This window comes from Coregonus clupeaformis, chromosome 7 (assembly GCF_020615455.1).
Source record: "Coregonus clupeaformis isolate EN_2021a chromosome 7, ASM2061545v1, whole genome shotgun sequence".
NCBI classification, from domain to species: Eukaryota; Metazoa; Chordata; class Actinopteri; order Salmoniformes; family Salmonidae; genus Coregonus; species Coregonus clupeaformis.
In genome coordinates, this window is record NC_059198.1 from 20,489,150 (window position 1) to 20,508,432 (window position 19,283).

At 41.8% G+C, this 19,283-nt stretch overlaps 1 protein-coding gene across 3 annotated transcripts in view; it reads left to right on the forward strand.

Moving 5' to 3' along the window:
• The window catches only part of LOC121569846 (dnaJ homolog subfamily B member 6), a 49,345-nt gene extending 41,612 nt beyond the window's left edge, over positions 1–7,733 (forward strand). For all 3 annotated transcript variants that reach the window (XM_045221200.1, XM_045221198.1, XM_045221199.1), the window contains exons 9-10: positions 4,160–4,294; positions 6,480–7,733. In XM_045221200.1, coding sequence (XP_045077135.1) covers positions 4,160–4,294; positions 6,480–6,583 — 239 coding nt within the window. In that variant the 3' untranslated portion in view covers positions 6,584–7,733. The remainder of the gene's footprint in view (positions 1–4,159; positions 4,295–6,479) is intronic.
• Positions 7,734–19,283: the final 11,550 nt, after the last annotated feature.

The following is a 19,283-nucleotide window of genomic DNA, read 5'->3' on the forward strand; positions in this document are numbered from 1 at the left end:
CAACGCCATATTAAGATGCTTTATGTTGGTGTTTCCTTTATTTTGGCAGTTACCTGTAGCTCTACCTACAGTATGAGGTCAGATTAAGAGATTTTGACATAAATATTATACTGTACCAAAACATAACTCTAAGATTCACAAGTGAATCATCATTCTCAGGTAGAAATGTTTTGTGTTCTAAAAAAAGTTCCAAATGTTTTGCAGTAAACAGCTTGTATTTGGTTATTGTAATGTAAAATGTCTTCCAGCTTCGTAAAAGATATTTGAGTTTTTTGTTTTTGATATCTTGGACCAAAGTCATTCACGCTGATTTTCTGCATATACTGCAAAACAAAAAACATTCTGATGATCCACCTGTAACCTAAATGTCTGACATTGCAAATGTATATATTATTTCCTCATCGTTTGTATTATTAATGTGGCTAGCACAGTGGAAGGTAGGTTCTAGTGTTCCTGCCAAATGACACCCTATATAGTGTGCTACTTTTGACCAGGCTCCATAGGGCTCTGGCCAAAAGTACTGGACTATGTAGGGAATAGGGTGGGTACCATTTGGGACATAAACAGAGTTGAGCTGTCTTCCCCTGTCTGTAGTTGTCAGCCACACAATGTAATTAAGCTGTAGTTAATCTTATTGTACTGTATGTCTGTTGCTGCTTCTATAGTTCACTTTCTTCAGTGGCTGAACCAATGGGCTGTCTGTCAGCCTGTCAATCTCTTTACATTAGTCTAGCTTTGTTGTGACTAGCCCTACTAGTTTAGCTACCATAACAAGGTGGAATGAGCAATGACATGATACTACTATCCATGTCTCAAACCACAAGCCACTTTATGGTCAAGTTGCCAGCACCTCCGTGAGCACAGGATGATGCCATTGGTCTTGCAGTTGCTCATGCAGTTGCTAGAGGCAAAAATATGAAAAATGAACACCAGTAAGCTTTTATGATTGAAAACTGAAAGGCTGGATCTCATGCTCATCCATTACTAATGACAGATCTTGTTTTGATTTCCTGTCCCGGGGCCACAAAATGGCTTCCTGGTCGCAGCAGGCAGCATCCTGTTTGAATTGCATTCCACGCAACTGTCATCGCCTGGAGCAGCAGGCCCATATCTGTCCACCATCAACGCCTGGGTTGTCGGCTGCTTTATGAAAGATTGAGGAGATAGAGGCTAACACCGGGACAAACCCAGCTATTGCCTGACCGTGTTTGAACAACGGCACAAAAAGACATCCTTTTCTCTATTATAGTGCACTACTTTTGACCAGGGACCATAGGGCTCTGGTCAAAAGCAGTGCACTATATAGGGGATAGGGTACCATTTGCAACGTAGTCATTATCAGTGTGCTCAGTAGTGGTGTCACCTCAGCAGACTACTGCTGCTGCTGGCCGCCTGCCCGGGATGTATATTAAAACATGGGGGAGGGAGAGACTATTGGGAAGATTAGCAGACTTTTGCATCGATAAGTTGATTATGTTGATAGGGGTTGGACGTTGAACCCCAAACAACAGTGTGTAGCCTTCTTCAGAGCAGTCAAATCCAGTAGGCCTACATAAGGTTTGTCCAAAACATGATTAAGGTATGTAAGTGTGTTTCTCTCTGAGAAGAGCTATGTGTGTGTGTGTGTGTGTGTAGTGTGTGCGTCAGGATGTAGACTCGTACACCCTGGACTGAAACAAAACAAATGATAGACACCCTTCAGACAATAGATCTAAATGTATGCATGGAGAAGCGGGAACGTCTGTTCTGTAGTCAAATTAAGTCTTTGATCCAGAAAATAAAAGGCTGCATTTATGACTATTAAAATATCTCATTATTATCATTGCTGTTTGATATTGTTTTGTTTAACTCAATTAAATGATAATGGTTGCACGGCTCTGTGGGGCGGGGAGTCTTATCGCCCAGGTAACAACCTCATAATACAAACAAATATTGATCCGCAGAGCAGGGACATGTTGACAATACGCCTCACAGCCCTGGATTCTCACACGGTAAAATGCAATTACTCTCCATTTCTCCAATGCAAAACTGATTAGATATTCAGGCAGTCTGCAGAAGGGAATACGCACTTGGATTAATTGTCTTTCAGAGCTAGAAGGAGACCGAAGCCAGGGGAATACCTGAGCCGTAAACCACCAATTGTGTATGTTATTCCACCGAGGGGATTATCACTACGTGGTGTCAATCCTCCATTTGGGATGTGGACTTTAGAAACTGATTTGTTTGGCAGCCTTTAAAAGACTATTGCGCCCGCTTGCCTCTCGCAACTTAGACTGCAAATTTGCCAGGGTCGCGATTGCTGACCTCATGGTAATAAGATGTCTGTTCATCAAGTGAGTTGAAAATTGCGTCGCAAATGGTAACCTAAGCCCTATGTAGTGCACTACCCTTGACCAGGGCCCATAGGGCTATATAGGAAATAGGGTGCCATTTGGGACATAGACAAAGTCTCACTGTGCTGCTTCCTTTGTCTCAGACAAGGCTTATTACAGCCTGAATGAGGACCGGCTTATCCGATTGTTCGCTACCTTCCAGCATCCTTCCCACCGGTTTTTACTTTCTCTGCCATGTCTGCAGAATGGACAAGTGATATGATTTGGAGCTTGATAACTATGGAAATTGAGCTTCAACAACTACGTAGATGAAATAATTAGTGGCTGATAAATAGGGTCACATATCCAGAAAATAGAGAAAGAGAGAGAGACACGTTTGTTACCTTAGTGCTTACTGCCAGTCAGGACAAAATGGCACAAGACACACACACACAGGACCTAAACTGATGAGAGAGAGAAAATACTGTAAGAGACTTGAGGGGTACAATGCTTTACTTTTAAGTAGTTATTAGATCTAGTCCGACTCAGAAAATGTGCAAAATACCAAATATAATTGTATGTTACAAAAGGTAATCCTTGTGTATACATTGTAAAGCCCAGAATATAACGCAATGTCCTCCAAGGCAATTTTTTCAATGCAGTCCATATGCAGTGCAGCACTTAGGCCTAATCTTATTCCAAGCAGATTGGCCAGTGTGTCCCTAAGCACATCCACTGGTTTGATATGTCACTCTAATGGCATGGGATTTGTTAAAGGCTTGACTGTTGGATATGATGGAAGGATGATGGAGGGGGTTTGAAAGCTAGTGCAGACCTCTCTCTAAATGAAAACAGGTTTGGCACCAGAGAGCATCTGGCTCCTTTCTTGTCCTCTTAATTACAAAACACAATGGCGGTGAAATCTGCCCATGTAATCTCAGAGCATAATAAGTCACCCCTGTCTCCCCCTATACACTGCCACTAATTCAATATAAATGTAAATTACCGAGAGAAAATAACGAAATCTCATTTTATTTACATGTCTAATCACAATAAAGCGCGGCCACGTGAAATATGAATGAACTCTATGGTTGCAATATGAAAGCAAGGGATTGCTGCAGCCAGAGGGGATGTTTGAAAGTCTTTGCGTTCCATCCTCTTGGTTTTTTGGGTACGGCTACACGGGTTTGAATCACACTTGTGTTCTCTATAGGCAACATATAATAAGAGAAGCTTCTCATTCTCACTTTGATTGTGTTCCTCGTGTCAAGGATGTCACATTGTACTAAAACATCTATATTCTGAACAGTCCCTATTCAACGAGCACAACAGCTGATGCCTATAATTGTGTGATAATGATCACCTTATTAATACGTGGCCAACACAGATTAACACTCAGGCTTCATATTGCAACATAAAGGAGACTCTCCCTCCCCACAAGTCATGATTCAAAGCCTTGTATAAAAGTGGTTTTGACAGCTCAGATTCATCCACTTCACCATGGGTGGCCAGGCCCAGGGTACCCCTTATCAACTTTTATGTGGGTCTTTGTGGCACTGCCTTTGACCATGCAGGAGTTGGTTAATAAAGGTAGATTTACATCTATCAGATGCGGGACGAGTAAGTCTGACCTTGCCTCGATGCCTTTTTATCAGATTCTCCCGGAGAATCATGTCGCTCTTCATGCTATCACTTTACATTTGCATGCGCCGCCGGTGACCATAAATTGCACCGGTATAAACTGTGTACAAACTCTGAGGTGTTGGAGCAAAGTAAATCTAGCTTTAGGTTTACAGATGTGTGTTCTGCTCGCAGGTCCCTGCTAACTACTCTGACCACCCATACAGGTCTGGAAGATGACGACCGGCGACAGAACACCCTCCTCGGTCTCCCCTCCCACCAACGCTTCCTGAGGAATAGCCCACAGAACCCCCCAGAGGAAGATGAAGAGCGTGGCCAACAGAGCCTGGGACTCACCAGAGGTGTGTCCCCCAACTTAGTGTTCTCTCCTGAGGAGAAAAGTTATAAGGTGTGGAGGCTGTACAGAGAGGCCCAGGAACAGGCCTGCTGTGTCAACAAGATCTAATTTCCCTTCGAAATTCAATGTGTTATGGATTAACCTCTATTTTTGACGCATTAATTCCATGTGGTTACAGGGTTAATTCTGCGTGGTTAAGGGTTAAAACAGAAACAACTCAAAGGTTAACAGTTTAGGCATTAATTCTGAGTGGTTAAGGTTAGGGCTATGGTTTGGGGAAAGCTTAAAACAATATCATTAAAAACAATGCGCTGTTTCCATCAACTATCATCAAGTATTCTCACGGCTTGCTAGAGTATTGTGAACAGTGGTGGCACAGTGGTCTAAGCAGCACGCTCTAACTCCAAGCATTATGATTTGCGCCCAGTGCTGCGCAATCGTTTTTTGTTTTTCTAACTGACTGGGGACATTTTTAAACATCCGAAATCTAAGTGATCAGGCTGGTTCTAGAGTAGACTGTAAAGCACTTTGTGACAACTGCTGATGTAAAAGGGGCTTAAAAAATACATTCGAAATTTGAATTAGACATGTTCTAAACAGGAGGTTGTAATGACTTCTGTCGAGACTGAAAGGGACACATATTTCCATCTAATTCAAATTCAATTTGTTGTGTTCCTAAACGTTGTTAATGAAGTTGTTGATTGTAGAACACACTTAATGTGGTGTTTGTTTTTTGGATGGATTAATCATTGGCCTCCAGGCTAAGCTTTGTTTGAAGACAAGAACACCTTAATAATGACAGCCAATTGGTTGTTGTTGTAACGGGTGGCTAAACAAAGTGACAATGACAAAGGTAGCGATGCTTGACTGGTTGAGGTCAACATTGAGGGGAATGAAAGGACTGACTAGTTCATTAGAGGGCTCTGTTGTTCTGCAGTGTAATGACTCGGGGTCAAAGGTAATCCGCTGTTTTCCTCCAGGGGTCACAGGGTCAAACACAAAAGCCCTGCAATTATCTTATACACACTCAAAGATAGTTCACTCAGGCCGTTTACCATTGAAAAAAATTGTCAGTTCGATGAGGGGTGTTGTCGTCAACGTCTGAATTCTATGACGAAGGTATTTCAAATTCATTGACCTCATGAATATGCATAGACTGTCTTGGATTTAAACAGGGACAACTCCGATATAATGTTTTTTTTTCTCAAAGTTGCCGGGATGTCACATGCATCACACTTATATCAGAAACAACTCCTCACTTGCTTAATAATCAATTATCTGCTTAAGGTGTACAGATTTTTGGTGAAGAAAACCCTCTCGCTTCACCTCTTCCTCTCTGATTTAGTTCATTGACTTTCTTTGAACAAGAAAAAAACAGCGACCGGAGTGTCTCTGACACATTGAGTACGGTTACATGCCCACAATAATGTGAATATTGTGGATAGTCAGATTAATATAATAGTTCGACTAAAATGTTTACATACTTTGCAAGAAGAACGAGTTCCCTAATAATCCTGTTTACATGGACACATCTGAAATCAGGCTACCTGATGGCACTGACCATGTTATTTTTAGGAAGCATATTTGATTCTAAATTGGGAGATATATAGTTTATGTGAAAACTATTTCTAAGATGCATACATTCAGTTGTTCCGAACTCACGCTAAAAAGGGAGGCACGCTCGGCTGCTGCTAGCACATGCGCAGATTAAATACACAGCTGGAACGCCGATTAAGGTGTTTCCATGTCCTAATAATTCAAAGAATTGCTCAGAAAACCTGGTGTTTTATTTAGCGTGTGCTTACTTCAATTTTGACCTTTTAAGATAAAGATTAAGATAAACAGAATAAGGTGTTTATATGCATATTGCATAATCTGTCTACTGCCATAATTATTAGTGTGCATGTAAACGTACTCGCTGAAACACAGGGGTCATCTGGTTATAATGAGACCTCAATTATGTTGGGGATGGACTGGTGGTAGATTTGAGCAATTTCATGTTTTTTAAGATAAGCAAAGGAATTTACACTTTTACCAGGACATTGTGTAAGCTTATGCCTGATTTAAGTTATAATGTCAATAATTAAGTATTGAGGAAAAAATATAGAAGTGTAGAAATGTAGATCTGGTACACATTCTACCGAGGTAAGTAGCATGTAATTTTCTGTTTGATGGCCATTTCTCCATAGGACACATGGACACCAAGAGGAAGAAATATCCTTGGAGGCAGGAGGCGGAGCTTAAAAAGAAGAGAACACCTCGATTGGCTCCTCGAATCGGTGCCTGGTTCTAAAGCACCACCATGGCTCCGCCCTTCCCTGTACGTGTCATCCGGAGGGGAAGAGCATCCGTAGATGTGGCATTAACACAACTCAGCCCTAGAGTTCCCAAATTCAGGTTACTCTTCCAAAACTCCCAGGTTTTGCAGAATTCCTGGTTGGACGATTCTCGGAATCGTGGGAATAAGCAGGAAATCCAGATCCTCCAACCACAGGTTTTCTGGAAAACCTGGGAATTTGGGGAAAGTTACTGGAATTTTGCAAACCTACTTAGCCGTCTAGTTTGATCATGCCAGCCCACCACCACAAACACTATATAGCCTCAAAACATGGTTAAAACTAATGTTGATATCAAGGCTGGTCAGTCCTTGCATTCATAGCTCTGTCTATGAATTTGAGAGTGGTTACATTTCTCCAGCCCCATCCATCAGCTTTTTACCAAAACAGGTGCAGGGAGTCGCTTTGTTATTGTTGCTACTGCTAATTGCCGCTTTAAAGAGATGTGAAGAAGCAGAGTAAGTGTAATGGGTCTGAATGGTCTGGAAGAGCCTGTAACAGGAATGTAAGTGATGATGCCAGAGACCCTGAAGGTAATTAAGGTATATGTGGGTCTTTAAACCTTACAGGGATAGTTCATCCAAATGATTTAGGTGAATTTGGGTGAACTATCCCTTTAAAGACCAATATGAGGTTAGAGAGAAAACTGTCCAGAGAGACCAGAAAACTTGACTTATCTAAAAGGAAAAAGAGCACAAAATAAAGAAGAAATGCTGATTAAAAAACACACTTATATAAAAAAGGGCTTTATAAAATACATTTGATTGATTGATTGATTGATGTAGAAATCATACAAGAATATACTATATATTTTGTCTGCACTGAGTGAAATATTGTCACTGTCTGCACCAAAGAGAACAGTAATACCAAAGTAGCCATCTCACTTTCTCCACTCTCAAAAAGACTAGTCGCTTCACTGCTTCGGTTGGGATGGAAGTTCCAGTGTTGAACATGTAACTCTTTCATAACTGTTTTATTTGATATTCTTTTGATTGGTTTAGTTTATTGTCAATTTGCTTTTATTCATGCCCAATGCCAGGGGAGATGGAATGAATGTGAGTTTCATTTTCTATAAACGTCCACCAATAAAGCTTAATGTCAACCAGATATGTGATGGTTATGTATTCACGTTGTTATGTGGTTGCTGAGGTATATATAACACATTATCCTTCAATAAAGATAGAACGCATTAGTTTCCCAATGTAGTGAAATAATGGATATCTATTGAATTCTTTCACTCTCATTGTGATAATTTTGATGGCATCTGAAATGTTGCTTTCAATATGATGCATGGCCTTCTATTCATTGTGACACATATATACTGTAGCTGTATAATTATGAATTGTATGCATTATTTAGTGACACGGTCCAAGTGAAAAACATTTCAAGTGTCACTTGCTTTTCCTGAACATTGCAATTTAAACGTACCGAATGCATTTTTTTCCCAGTCCTTGGTCGAAAAAAGCATTCAATGTCAATTCTATGTTGCTTGGAAAAGAAAATGGCTTCAGCAACCTTCAGAACTCAGTGAACGTTGACCTCTGGACTTCAATATTACTTATTTTTTGTTGAAACCTTATTCTTCCAGGTTTCTTCAAAGTCTGTATTCTAGGTTGCTTGAAAAAAAGTATCTAAATTGGGAAGCATAAACAGAGCAGAATAGCCTAGTGTCCCAAATGGCACCCTATTACCTATATTGTGCACGTCTTTTGACTAGGGCTGTATGGGGAATATGGTGTAGGGGATAGGGTGCCGTTTGGGATGCTATTCTCCTCTTTTAAAACTGCACTCCTTCCTTAATTGAAAAGACATCTTCAGAACAGCCCAGGATTAGGCTGTCATTGGCAGGGCTGTGAAGGCAGCGACATTCTCTGTGTGAATGTCGACAGTGTGTTGTATTATTCATGGGCTAAAAAACATGCACATGACCTACAGAATAATTTGGCCCTTGTTCCTAGGAACCAGGCTCCAGTCTCTAAAGGTTTAATTAAAGTCTGTAGAGGCAGTGGCCCATCGTCCTCCATTGCCTTTCATTTAAACACTCCATGCATCCCAAATTGCACCCTATTCCCTATACAGTGCACTACTTTTGACGAGCTCTGGTCAAAAGTAGTGCACTACCCTTTCATTTAAACACAGCCTTCATCCCTGAGTTATTATGTGTGTCTGTCCTGCTGACTAGGAAGACAGTGAGAAGTGTAGTGCCCATTCAAAAAAGACAAACATTATTATTTTTCAATAACAGAACAATTAACATTGCTCTGAATTTGGAAGTCAACAATGGGTACTGTAAATGTATGGTGATATTTTTTTTCTATTTTCATGCAAAAACCAAACGTTTGTTATTGTTTAGACATAAATTCTGTGTTGTTCTAATTACCAGAAGTGTTTCAGGCATTATTAGGTCGCGGCCAAAACAAAAGTACAGGGTTGTTAGAATGAATATTGTAATTGGATTTTTAATTGCCTTGGATTGGATTAATTAAAAAAGAACAAGAATGGGAAATATTGCACAGCTGAAAGAGCTGTCTTTTTCCTTTAGTGCTTAATTGAGTTGATGAATAAAATACACTTTATTCCCTCTTGTATGCATCAAATACACTTTATATCAATTAATGACTGGAGAACAAAATGTATCAAGAATATGGCGTCCATATTAGGACAGCCTCCGAAGCTGGTCACATCAGCCAGTCACGACGTTGTCGATTCGGGTTTGTAGAACGAGTTAATGGCTATGATGATAATCATAAACTCCTGAATCAAACTTCCATGTTGTGCTGCTGTGGTGTTTGTTTCAAAAAGTTCCAATAAAACCCCCCTCCCCCCTCACACACACACACACACACACGCACACACACACACACACACACGCACACACACACAGCTTAGTTTGTTGTATAATACCTTTGGTGTTATAAAGGTGACTCAGCAGCACACTGCTCTGTGGCTCAATAGCAGCTGGAGACATGATTTATGAAAGGATTTAATGGAGCAATTAGGCCATACAAGTCTCCAATGGGAAGACATCCACTAATGAGTCAACCTAATGAGGGAATGAACAGCTACCTGCCTCTGCACACTTTTAAAAGGGCAATCTGGGATTCAAACAACCACAAAGCCGTCTCCCTGACACTTTATTGTGGAAGGTTGGGGTTGGGGCTGGAGAAATGCAGCCACTCAAATTCAAAGGATGGAACTACGGAGGCAAGGAATGACACTCCATAATTAAGACCGTTGAACTAAACTCATGAGGCATTTATAAGTTATATTCTTCAATAATCAATATACAGTACCAGTCAAAAGTTTGGACACACCTACTCATTCAAGGGTTTTTCTTTATTTTTACTATTTTCTACATTGTCAAATAAAACTATGAAATAACACACATGGAATCATGTAGTAACCAAAAAAGTGTTAAACAAATCAAAATATATGTTATATTTGAGATTCTTCAAATAGCCGCCCTTTGCCTTGATGACAGCTTTGCACACTCTTGGCATTCTCTCAACCAGCTTCACCGGGAATGCTTTTCCAACAGTCTTGAAGGAGTTCCCACATATGCTGAGCACTTGTTGGCGGCTTTTCCTTCACTCTGCGGTCCGACACATCCCAAACCTTCTCAATTTGGTTGAGGTCGGGGGATTGTGGAGGCCAGGTCATCTGATGCAGCACTCCATCACTCTCATTCTTTGTCAAATAGCCCTTACACAGCCAGGAGGTGTGTTTTGGGTCATTGTCTTGTTGAAAAACAAATGATAATCCCACTAAGCCCAAACCAGATGGGATGGCGTATCGCTGCAGAATGCTGTGGTAGCCATGCTGGTTAAGTGTGCCTTGAATTCTAAATAAATCACTGACAGTGTCACCAGCAAAGCACCCCCACACCATCACACCTCCTCCTACATGCTTCACGGTGGGAACCACACATGCAGAGATCATCTGTTCACCTACTCTGCGTCTCACAAAGACACGGCGGTTGGAACCAAAAATCTCAAATTTGGACTCATCAGACGAAGATAGATAATAATAAACAGAGAGTAGCAGCAGCGTAAAATGATGGGGGGGGGCAATGCAAATAGTCAGAGTAGCCATTTGATTAGCTGTTCAGGAGTTTTATGGCTTGGGGGTAGAAGCTGTTAAGAAGCCTTTTGGTCCTAGACTTGGCAATCCGGTACAGCTTGCCCGGCGGTAGCAGAGAGAACAGTCCATGACTAGGGTGGCTGGAGTCTTTGGCAATTTTAGGGCCTTCCTCTGACACCGCCTGGTATAGAGGTCCTAGATGGCAGGAAGCTTGGCCCCAGTGATGTACTGGGCCGTACGCACTACCCTCTGTAGTGCCTTGCGGTCAGAGGCCGAGCAGTTACCATACCAGGCGGTGATGCAACCAGTTAGGATGCTCTGAGGGCACTATGGTGTTGAACACTGAGCTGTAGTCTATGAATAGCATTCTCACATAGGTGTTCCTTTTTTCCAGGTGGGAAAGGGCAGTGTGGAGTGCAATAGAGATTGCATAATCAATGGATCTGTTGGGGCGGTATGCAAATTGGAGTGGGTCTAGGGTTTCTGGGATAATGGTGTTGATGTGAGCCATGACCAGCCTTTGGGCTGCAATCTGAGGCTGGTAGTTCTAATGAACTTATCCTCTGCAGCAGAGGGAACTCTGGGTCTTCCTTTCCTGTGGCGGTCCTCATGAGAGCCAGTTTCATCATAGCAGTTGATGGTTTTTGCGACTGCACTTGAAGAAAATGTCAAAGTTCTTGACATTTTCCGGATTGACTGACTTTCATGTCTTAAAGTAATGATGGACTGTCGTTTCTCTTTGCTTATTTGAGCTGTTCTTGCCATAATATGGACTTGGTCTTTTACCAAATAGGACTACCTTCTGTATACCCCCCCTACCTTGTCACAACACAACTGATTGGCTCAAACGCATTAAGAAAGAAAGAAATTCCACAAATTAACTTTTAACAAGGCACACCTGTTAATTGAAACACATTCCAGGTGACTACCTCATGAAGCTGGTTGAGAGAATGCCAAGAGTGTGCAAAGCTGTCATCAGGGCAAAGGGTGGCTACTTCTCAAACATAAAATATATTTTGATTTGTTTAACACTTTTTTGGTTACTACATGATTCCATATGTGTTATTTCATAGTTTTGATGCATCACGATTTTTGTACAATGTAAAAAATAGTAAAAATAAAGAAAAACCCTGGAATGAGTAGGTTCGTCCAAACTTTTGACTAGTACTGTATATAATCAATTTTAAAGTCCACAAATTGATGTACCGATCCCAGATTGCACCTTTAATGGCTGTTGATAGCTTGGTTGCGTGGGGAGTGGGGGTATATAGTTGGTTTGGAGACTGGACTCAGCAGATTCCTCAGGAACAGTCATCTTGGGACCTGGCTTTATTTGTTATCTCATAGAAAAACTGGGGAGAACATGGCAGGGGCCTTATTTATAAAAGGCTGTTTGTTTTTATTCTACAATAATTTCTTAAATAGGAGAACATTTGGCTATTTAATATCTACATGTTAGTCACAAATAGCCATATTTCGTTTATAAATCACAAAATGTCATGCCAAATCTATACACATTGCATATTTTCATGTCAAATTTAAGATTTGTAAATCTGTGGTTGTGGATTTCGTTGTATGCACAAATCTGTGCAACACAATCTCACACTCAATTCGTGCAAATATGTACAAAAATTATTTGTGTGTTTTTGTGTGGCTTATTCATGTTAAAAGACACATTTATGTGCGACTTCATTCTTTTTTTGTGTCCCACATTTATTTATATTTTTAAAAAGAACGTGTTAACAACCCAATATTTTTTTATCAACAGGTTGTCACCGAAGTAATTATAAAATAATAGTAGCCTTATGTTTTTTATTTTATTTTATTAATACCAATACTGTTTTCTATGCTTGTTTTTGCTCATTACTTTGGGATACGGGTGCACTTCTAGTCAGAAAGGCCCTTTTTCGTATAAGCAACAGTAGGCCTACACGATTTTCTTCATAACGCATTTCATATTTCGTGGAGCCTACATTACACAATTTCTTTCAAAATGCATTTTATATAAGGCTATGTCGAATTTTATGAGAGTTGCCAGATTGGAGAGAAAAAGACAGATTATTTTTTTCCCACAAATTCAGACAGCTGATGTTCTGAAAGAGCTGCAAAATCTGGACCCCTGCAAATCATCTGGGCTAGACAATCTGGACCCTTTCTTTCTAAAATTAGCCGTCGAAATTGTCGCAAACCCTATTACTAGCCTGTTCAACCTCTCTTTCGTAATGTTTGAGATCCCCAGAGATTGGAAAGATGCCGCTGTCATCCCCCTCTTCAAAGGGGGTGACACTCTAGATCCAAACTGTTACAGACCTATATCCATCCTGCCCTGACTTTCAAAAGTTTTTGAAAGCCAAGTTAACAAACAGATCACCGACCATTTCGAATCCCACCGTACCTTCACCGCTATGCAATCCGGTTTCCAAGCTGGTCATGGGTGCACCTCAGCCACGCTCAAGGTTCTAAACGATATTATAACCGCAATCGATTATAGACAGTACTGTGCAGCCGTCTTCATCGACCTGGCAAAGGCTTTCGACTGTCAACCATCGCATTCTTATTGGCAGACTAAATAGCCTTGGTTTCTCAAATGACTGCCTCGCCTGGTTTACCAACTACTTCTCAGATAGAGTTCAATGTGTCAAATCGGAGGGCCTGTTGTCTGGACCTATGGCAGTCTCTATGGGGGTGCCACAGGGTTCAATTCTTGGGCCTACTCTTTTCTCTGTGTATATCAATGATGTCGCTCTTGCTGCTGGTGACTCTCAGATCCACCTCCACGCAGACGACACCATTTTGTATACATCTGGCCCTTCATTGGACACTGTGTTAACAAACCTCCAAACGAGCTTCAATGCCATACAACACTCCTTCAGTAGCCTCCAACTGCTCTTAAACACTAGTAAAACTAAAAGCATGCTCTTCAATCGAATGCTGCTGGCACCCGCCCACCCGACTAGAATCACTACTCTCGACGGGTCTGACCTAGAGTATGTGGACAACTACAAATACCTAGGAGTCTGGTTAGACTGTAAACTCTCCTTCCAGACTCACATTAAGCATCTCCAATCCAAAGTTGAATCTAGAATCGGCTTCCTATTTCGCAACAAAGCCTCCTTCACTCATGCTGCCAAACATGCCCTCGTAAAACTGACTATCCTACCGATCCTTGACTTCGGCGATGTCATTTACAAAATAGCCTCCAACACTCTTCTCAGCAAATTGGATGTAGTCTATCACAGTGCCATCCGTTTTGTCACCAAAGCCCCATATACTACCCACCACTGTGACCTGTACGCTCTTGTTGGCTGGTCCTCACTACATATTTGTCGCCAAACCCACCCATCTATAAATCACTGCTAGGCAAATCCCTGCCTTATCTTAGCTCATTGATCACCATAGCAACACTCATCCGTAGTATGCGCTCTCACTGGTCATCCCCAAAGCCAACACCTCCTTTGGCCGCCATTCCTTCCAGTTCTCTGCTGCCAATGACTGGAACGAACTGCAAAAATCTCTGAAACTGGAGACTCTTATCTCCCTCACTAACTTTAAGCATCAGTTGTCAGAGCACCTTACCGATCACTGCACCTGTACACAGCCCATCTGAAATTAGCCCACCCAACTACCTCATCCACATATTGTTATTTATTTTGCTCATTTGTACCCCAGTATCTCTATTTGCACATCATCTCTTGCACATCTATCATTCCAGTGTTAATACTAATTGTAATTATTTTGCACTATGGCCTATTTATTGCCTTACCTCCATAACCTGCTACATTTGCACACACTGTATATATATTTTCTGTTGTATTTTTGACTTTATGTTTTGTTTTACCCCATATGTAACTCTGTGTTGTTGTTTTTATCGCACTGCTTTGCTTTATCTTGGCCAGGTCGCAGTTGTAAATGAGAACTTGTTCTCAACTGGCTTACCTGGTTAAATAAAGGTGAAAAAAATAAAATAAAAAAAGACACCAAAGATAACCCTGAAGGAGATTGGAGTATCTGTCCATATGACCACTTTAAGCCGTACAATCCACAGAGCTGGGCTTTACGGAAGAGTCGCCAGAAAAAAGCCATTGCTTAAAGAAAAAAATAATGTTCGCCAAAAGGCATGTGGGAGACTCCCCAAACATATAGAAGAAGGTACTCTGGTCAGATGAGACTAAAATTGAACTTTTTGGCCATCAATGAAAACGTTATGTCTGGCGCAAACTCAACATCTCTCATCACCCCGAGATCACCATCCCCACAGTGAATTATGGTGGTGGCAGCATCATGCTGTGGGGATGTTTTTCATCGGAAGGGACTGGGAAACTGGTCAGAATTGAAGGAATGATGGATGGCGCTAAATACAGGGATATTCTTGAGGGAAACCTGTTTCAGTCTTCCAGAGATTTGAGACTGGGACGGAGGTTCACCTTCCAGCAGGACAATGACCCTAAGCATACTGCTAAAGCAACACTCGAGTGGTTTAAAGGGAAACATTTAAATGTCTTGGAATGGCCTAGTCAAAGCCCAGACCTCAATCCAATTGAGAATCTGTGGTATGACTTAAAGATTGCTGTACACCAGTGGAACCCATCCAACTTGAAGGAGCTGGAGCAGTTTTGCTTTGGAGAATTGGCAAAAATCCCAGTGGCTAGATGTGCCAAGCTTATAGAGACATACCCCAAGAGACTTGCAGCTGTAATTGCTGCAAAAGGTGGCTCTACAAAGTATTGACTTTGGGGTATAGTTATGCATGCTCAGGTTTTCATTTTTTTGGTCTTATTTGTTGTTTGTTTCACCCCCAAAAATATTTTGCATCTTCAAAGTGGTAGGCATGTTGTGTAAATCAAATGATACAACCCCCCCCAAAATACATTTTAATTCCAGGTTGAAAGGCAATAAAATAGGAAAAATGCCAAGGGGGGTGAATACTTTCGCAAGCCACTTCACCAATGAGAACCAAGAGTGGCCTAACTTCGTCCTTCATGACTAGGAAAGGTCTCGATTCTAGGCCGTAGAAAATCCTACATGCATGTCATTAGATCAGAACAGGACGAATGAACAGTGATTCATATTACTGGTTTGCATCCTAAAAAATTGATGGTTGTGTTTTGCTGCATAACACGCTTACAATATTTGTCTACACATATGATGTGGATCATTGTCAGGTTATTTGATATATAAGCTTCAGTAACAAAATAACACCATGGTTGTAATAACACTGTAAACAGGTAGTTTGTAAATGTGTAGAATGTGTTTGTTTTGGGTCCACACTGGTAAGTTTACAGTAATTATGTAAATTAAACAGTCACAGAGGATTTTCTTCTGAATAACTGGTCAGGGCATAGCACTTTCCATTCAGCTTCAGGCAACTTTGATGTAAGGCTTGATCACACCGGTAGTGACTACTTCTATCTGTCATGCCCATTGTTGCTTATCCATTGTTCACTAGAAATATCAATGTAATTACACCCAACACAATGTTGAAAAACAGAATGCTTCCCACCACTAGATCACGTAACTACACGTGAGCTGGACGGGATCCCAATGCTGCCACCAGTGTAGCGGAAGACATTGAAAGCTGCACCAGGGCTCATACGTGGCAAAATTAGCTCTAACGGCCATTGCCATGAAAGCCTAGTAGGCCTCTGGACAGAGGCAGTAGGCCTACAATGCTGGCATATGCCTTGTTACAATAGCCTAAGTATATAACATTATTGACACTACCGTAATAATCATAATGAAATGGCCTTGGAAGTGTAAGCCAAGGTAATTCATTATTTTACATTAAACTGTTTAACTGCATTGATATGGCTTAATTGATTATAGTCCAGACTCGTTATAGTTGCAAATATCATGCTGTCGCATCAGGGACATTTACAGTGGTGTGAAAAAGTGTTTGCACCCTTCCTGATTTCTTATTTGTTTGCATGTTTGTCACACTTAAATGTTTCAGATCATCAAACAAATTTAAATATTAGTCAAAGATAACACAAGTAAACACAAAATGCAGTTTTGAAATGAAGGTTGTTATTATTAAGGTAAAACAAAATCCAAACCTACATGGCCCTGTGTGAAAAAGTGATTGCCCCCTACAACCTAATAACTGGTTGGGCCACCCTTAGCAGCAACAACTGCAATCAAGCGTTTGCGATAACTTGCAATGCGTCTTTTACAGTGCTGTGGAGGAATTTTGGCCCACTCATCTTTGCAGAATTGTTGTAATTCAGCCACATTGGAGGGTTTCGAGCATGAACTGCCTTTTTAAGGTCATGCCACAGCATCTCAATAGGATTCAGGTCTCCAGCCACCCTAGTCATAGACTGTTCTCTCTGCTACCGCACGGCAAGCGGTACCGGAGTGCCAAGTCTAGATCCAAAAGACTTCTCAACAGCTTATACCCCCAAGCCATAAGACTCTTGAACAGCTAATCATGGCTACCCGGACTATTTGCACTGCCACCTCATCTTTTTACGTTGCTGCTACTCTGTTAATTATTTATGCATAGTCACTTTAACTCTACCCACATGTACATATTACTTCAACTACCTCAACTAGCCGGTGCCCCCCACATTGACTCTGCAACGGTACCCCCCTGTATATATAGCCTCCCTACTGTTATTTTATTTTACTTCTGCTCTTTTTTTCTCAACACTTTTTTGTTGTTGTTTTATTTTACTTTTTTATAAAAAATAAATGCACTGTTGGTTAAGGGCTGTAAGTAAGCATTTCACTGTAATATCTGCACCTGTTGTATTCGGTGCATGTGGCCAATATAATTTGATTTGATTTGATTTGAGACTTACCTTATGCAGGTGCGTAACGGGCTTTGCAGGCATTGTTCCCTTGCGTGCGATGAATACATTTAATTCAACCGCTGAAAACCCTCACGCATGCTGGCCAACAGATTTCCTCATGGAGTTTTCATTCAATAGGGTTTTCAGTACATTTATCTTAAGCTATCCCTTTAAATACGATGTACCTTTAATTGGAATTTTGCAACAAACAAAAAAATTATGCATAGAGAGAACGGGTTCGGAATATAGGGATCAATGAAAGAAAGCCATCTAATTATATGCATATTCGTCTCCGTTTCATCACCAACTGATAGATTTAAAATACTTTTTGGGTTAGGAAAGTATGTATGAATCATAAAAAAACAGGTTTGGAGAGCCTTTACGCACAAAATATATTGATTAAGAAAAAATACAGTGGTTTGATTAATCCTGAAAGTTGTCATATTCAAGTTCAATCCATAAAATATTGGAAGGTGGAAAATAGTGTACAATAAGGGTTGAACAATAGTGCGAAAAATCGACATACCCTATTCCTAATCATGGAACATTTACATCATTTACGTCATTTAGCAGACGCTCTTATTCAGAGCGACTTACAAATTGGTGCATTCACCTTATAGCCAGTGGGATAACCACTTTACAATATGTTTATTTTTATTTTTTTGGGGGGTGGGGTAAGGGGGGGTAGAAGGATTACATTATCCTATCCCAGGTATTCCTTAAAGAGGTGGGGTTTCAAGTGTCTCCGGAAGGTGGTGAGTGACTCCGCTGTCCCGGCGTCGTGAGGGAGCTTGTTCCACCATTGGGGTGCCAGAGCAGCGAAAAGTTTTGACTGGGCTGAGCGGGAACTGTGCTTCCGCAGAGGTAGGGGGGCCAGCAGGCCAGAGGTGGATGAACGCAATGCCCTCGTTTGGGTGTAGGGACTGATGAGAGCCTGAAGGGACGGAGGTGCCGTTCCCCTCACAGCTCCGTAGGCAAGCACCATGGTCTTGTAGCAGATGTGAGCTTCAACTGGAAGCCAGTGGAGTGTGCGGAGGAGCGGGGTGACGTGAGAGAACTTGGGAAGGTTGAACACCAGACGGGCTGCGGCATTCTGGATGAGTTGTAGGGGTTTAATGGCACAGGCAGGGAGCCCAGCCAACAGCGAGTTGCAGTAATCCAGACGGGAGATGACAAGTGCCTGGAGTAGGACCTGTGCCGCTTCCTGTGTAAGGCAGGGTCGTACTTTCCGAATGTTGTAGAGCATGAACCTACAGGATCGGGTCACCGCCTTGATGTTAGCGGAGAACAACAGGGTGTTGTCCAGGGTCACACCAAGGCTCTTTGCACTCTGGGAGGAGGACACAACGGAGTTGTCAACCGTGATGGCGAGATCATGGAACGGGCAGTCCTTCCCCGGGAGGAAGAGCAGCTCCGTCTTGCCGAGGTTCAGCTTGAGGTGGTGATCTGTCATCCACACTGATATGTCTGCCAGACATGCAGAGATGCGATTCGCCACCTGGTTATCAGAAGTGGGAAAGGAGAAGATTAGTTGTGTGTCGTCTGCGTAGCAATGATAGGAGAGGCCATGTGAGGATATGACAGAGCCAAGTGACTTGGTGTATAGCGAGAATAGGAGAGGGCCTAGAACTGAGCCCTGGGGGACACCAGTGGTGAGAGCACGTGGTGCGGAGACAGATTCTCGCCACGCCACTTGGTAGGAGCGACCGGTCAGGTAGGACGCAATCCAAGAGTGAGCCGCGCCGGAGATGCCCAACTCGGAGAGGGTGGAGAGGAGGATCTGATG